The 3,643-nt window shown below is 39.6% G+C and overlaps 1 protein-coding gene across 1 annotated transcript in view; it reads left to right on the plus strand.

Annotated features, from left to right (window-relative positions):
* GTF2A1 (general transcription factor IIA, 1, 19/37kDa) overlaps positions 1-3,643 on the plus strand; it is a 76,637-nt gene that overhangs the window by 45,335 nt on the left and 27,659 nt on the right. Inside the window, exon 8 of the mRNA XM_006884632.1 lies at positions 2,337-2,657. Within this exon, the coding sequence (XP_006884694.1) occupies positions 2,337-2,657 (321 nt within the window). The remainder of the gene's footprint in view (positions 1-2,336; positions 2,658-3,643) is intronic.

Raw genomic sequence — 3,643 nt, forward strand, 5'->3', positions numbered from 1 at the left:
TAAGGAGTGCTTTGCTTGTTTGGGGCTTCTTTCCATTCCAAATGAAGCTGGAGATTGCCTTTTCCATCTCCTTGAAGAATGGAATTGGTATTTGTATTGGGATTGCATTGAACGTGTAAATTGCCTTTGGTAGTATTGCCATTTTCACAATATTGAGCCTTCCTATACATAAGCAAGGGCTAATCTTCTACTTCTCCACGTCTCTCTTTTTGTTTCTTGTAGTAATGTTTTATAATTTTCTTTGAATAGATCTTTTGTGCTTCTAGTTATATTTACTCCCAAATATTTTATCTTGTGATTAGCTATTGTGAAGGGTATTGTTTTTCTTAGCTCCAGCTCATTATTCTCTTTGTCACTGTAGAGAAATCCAATTGATTTTTGTATGTTGATCTTGTATCCTGCCACTGTGCTGAAATGGTCATGAGTTGACATTTTTTAATTTGACATTTGGCACTATTAATCCATAAACATAAGAAGAATTGTTTGACTATTTTTATGTTCTTTGTTCTGAAAGGAAAGTAATAGACATTAAGTCCCTTTTTATAATTTATCAGTAGTTTCCATTGCAAACATGTTCATTCTGGTACATAGAAATAATAAATTCATAGCAGCATGCATAGAGTAAAGTTTTCTGAATTGTGATTATGATCTTTGCATGTAGAATGTGGAAAGAAATTTAGAAATCGTTTAACCTGGAAACTGTCAGCTGAAGTTGCATGAAAGTATCATGAAGAGCTTTACATTAAAATGAATAGATTTCATATCACAGCAGTTAAGTCACAGTGTTGGAGATGGTGCCTTTGGTGTTGTCTGGTGGCCTAGTGGTGAAGAGTTGTGCTGCTCTCCTACAGCCTGCATGTACCAGCTACTCTGCGGGAGAAGTGTGGGTAGTCTTTTCTCAGGTGACTTAGTGCCTCTGAAAACCCTCTGGGCCGGCTCTGACTCAGTAGTACAAAACAACATAAAGAGATGATGCCTACACATGCTAGATTTTTAAGTTACATGGTAGTTTTAGTTAGCAACTTAGGTTTGGAATCACTGGACTATTCTTACTAGTGAGCTGGCTAAAGGCAAGAGATGTTACTGCTTGGATGTAATGTCTTAACTAAAACTGGAAGCTAGATCTTCAGATTCTCAATTCATTGTTCTCTGAATAGATATGCTGTTGGGTGCTTTTGACTATGACCCATAGCAACCCTATGAACGATGGCTCTGACCTATGCCCTATCCTGATACCGTGTCACCTAATAAGAGCATGAGCTCAGGAGCCAGACTGCCTACAGTCAAAGTTTATGTGTTAATTAATCCATGAGTGCCAGGCTACTGACTTCTGTATCACAAGCACATAAACTATAAATTAAATCATATATAATAAATTCTTGGCCCATAGTTTGACATAGCAAACCAAACCACAATCTATACCAAACATACGTAATAAAGATTGCCCCTGAGAAAACTCTGTGACAGGTTTTTGGTATCGACCCACTAAATTCTGTATTACCATTTGAATATTTAAACGAAAAGACATTTTCTAATAATAGTTTCTAGTAACTTTGGTCAGTACTTAGTGTGTTTAAGAGCTCTAGTGGTACAGGAGTTAACTCTTTACTTGTTAGCTGCTAATTCAAAGGTCAGTGGTTTGAATGTACCATGTATTACTTGGGAAAGAGATTGCCAATTACCCGTAAGGATTTTTTATAACCTCGGAAACCTGACAGGGCTGCTCGGAGTCAAAACTTGACTTGGCAGCATCTTTAAAGAAGCAGATTTCCAGATTTTCTTCTCACTGTATTGCTAGATGAGTTCAGACTGCTGAGATTACTACTGGTGTTCTGTGCTGTCAGATTGGAGCCTGCTTATAACTGACCCTTGAGTGTGGTTTCAGAGGCAGTAAGTTGCACAGGCAGATACATTCCTCATCATCTTCTCGTGAAGCACCGGTTTGGAACTTCTAGAGCTGCCAGCGCGACTTCTCTTTACCACTAGTCGGACCACCAGAACTCCCTTTAGGTTGTTAGTCAAGTGCATACCGAACTCCCTTTAGGTTGTTAGTCAAGTGCATACCATTTGTGCCCTCTAGAGGCCATCGTGGTTCTGTACGTAGATAATGCTGCTTTTATATTTTGGTAGTTTTAAATGTGTATGAGAAATGATTTCTTCTTGAGATGTTCAGCATTTGGGTCTTTTTCTGAACTCCTTGCTCCTGGCAAGACTGTCTCCCTCTCTTTGGGTATGTTATCAGGGGGGCTAGTCCCTGGAAAGCAGCAGCAGCATGGGGTAAATTAGACCAGACACACTCACTGTTAGTTCCTAATACATGGTTTTCTTTTCCTTAGGTATTGGCACCTCTTCCTGGAGGAATTTCCCCACAGGCAGGTGTCATCATTCAGCCCCAGCAAATCTTATATACTGGAAATAAGACTCAAGTTATACCTACAACAGTGGCAGCACCCACGCCAGCACAAGCACAGATAACAGCAGCTGGGCAACCGCAGCCGCAGGCTCAGCCTGCCCAGCCACAGGCTCCGTTAGTGTTACAAGTTGATGGAACAGGAGATACATCCTCAGAAGAAGATGAAGACGAAGAAGAAGATTATGATGACGATGAAGAGGAAGACAAGGAGAAAGACGGAACTGAAGATGGGCAAGTGGAAGAGGTAAGTTTGTAGTAAGAAATTTGAAGTGAGAATCTTCTCAGTCATTCTGGGTTTTTTGTTTTTAAGTACTGGCAAATCAGATTGGTAGAGTAGAGTAACAAATGGTCTGATCCTGTGCGGTCTGTACAATTGATGCCGTGATTTGGTCCTTTGTCATAGCCACGTATGTACTAAGCGTTTTCCTCTTTTTTGCTAACCTTGTAGCAAAGCATCCTTCATAGTCTGCAATGCTTCTGGGTGATTTGAATCCCCCAGGCTGCTTCATAAAGAAAAGATTCACAGCCTCCAGAAAACCACTGGATGGATAGTCACTTTGAATCAGGATTGACTTGGTGATACTGAGTTTGGCTTCTGGTCTGCTTTATCCTATGATGCTGCTGCTGCATCCTGCTGCATCCTGTTGGTTCCTAGTATAGTAAACTGATGGATTATGTCTTAACTGGGGGGATGTAAGGGCTTTAGGCAGTGCTAAGGTGAGCTAGTGGTGTAGTATCTAATGTATAAGGCAGCTAATGGAGAGGTTAGCCATTTGAGTCCACTATCCACCAGCCACTCTTCAGGAGAAGATGGATAATCATCTTTGATTCTTAAAAAGATTTACAGCCTCCTAAACCTGATGAAAGTTTTCAGTGTTAAAGGGCAGATGCTTATAAAGATAAAATTGGATTGTTCAAACCTTAGTAAGATTATTAGATTTGCTGGCTCTTTTTATCTTCATAAATCTTTAAAACATAATTGTTTCACATGTATTGATAATGATTGAATACCAGTTTACACTTAGAAAGGTGAAGATAGTACAAGTAATTGTAATTTTTTTTTATTATTAAATTTTATTAGTTTCAATGAACATTCACAGGGATTCTCTCCTTCATTGCCGCACCATTCTCTCCACCCTCCTCCCCAGTTTGTTCTTCTTCCCCGCCATCCGAATGTCTGTTTTAATTGTCCAATTGCCACAGTGCTTGTCAAAGTCAGTTCTGATTAAT

The sequence above is a fragment of the Elephantulus edwardii genome, unplaced genomic scaffold (genome assembly GCF_000299155.1).
Source record: "Elephantulus edwardii isolate Elephantulus edwardi_28Jun2011 unplaced genomic scaffold, EleEdw1.0 scaffold00037, whole genome shotgun sequence".
Taxonomy (NCBI): domain Eukaryota; kingdom Metazoa; phylum Chordata; class Mammalia; order Macroscelidea; family Macroscelididae; genus Elephantulus; species Elephantulus edwardii.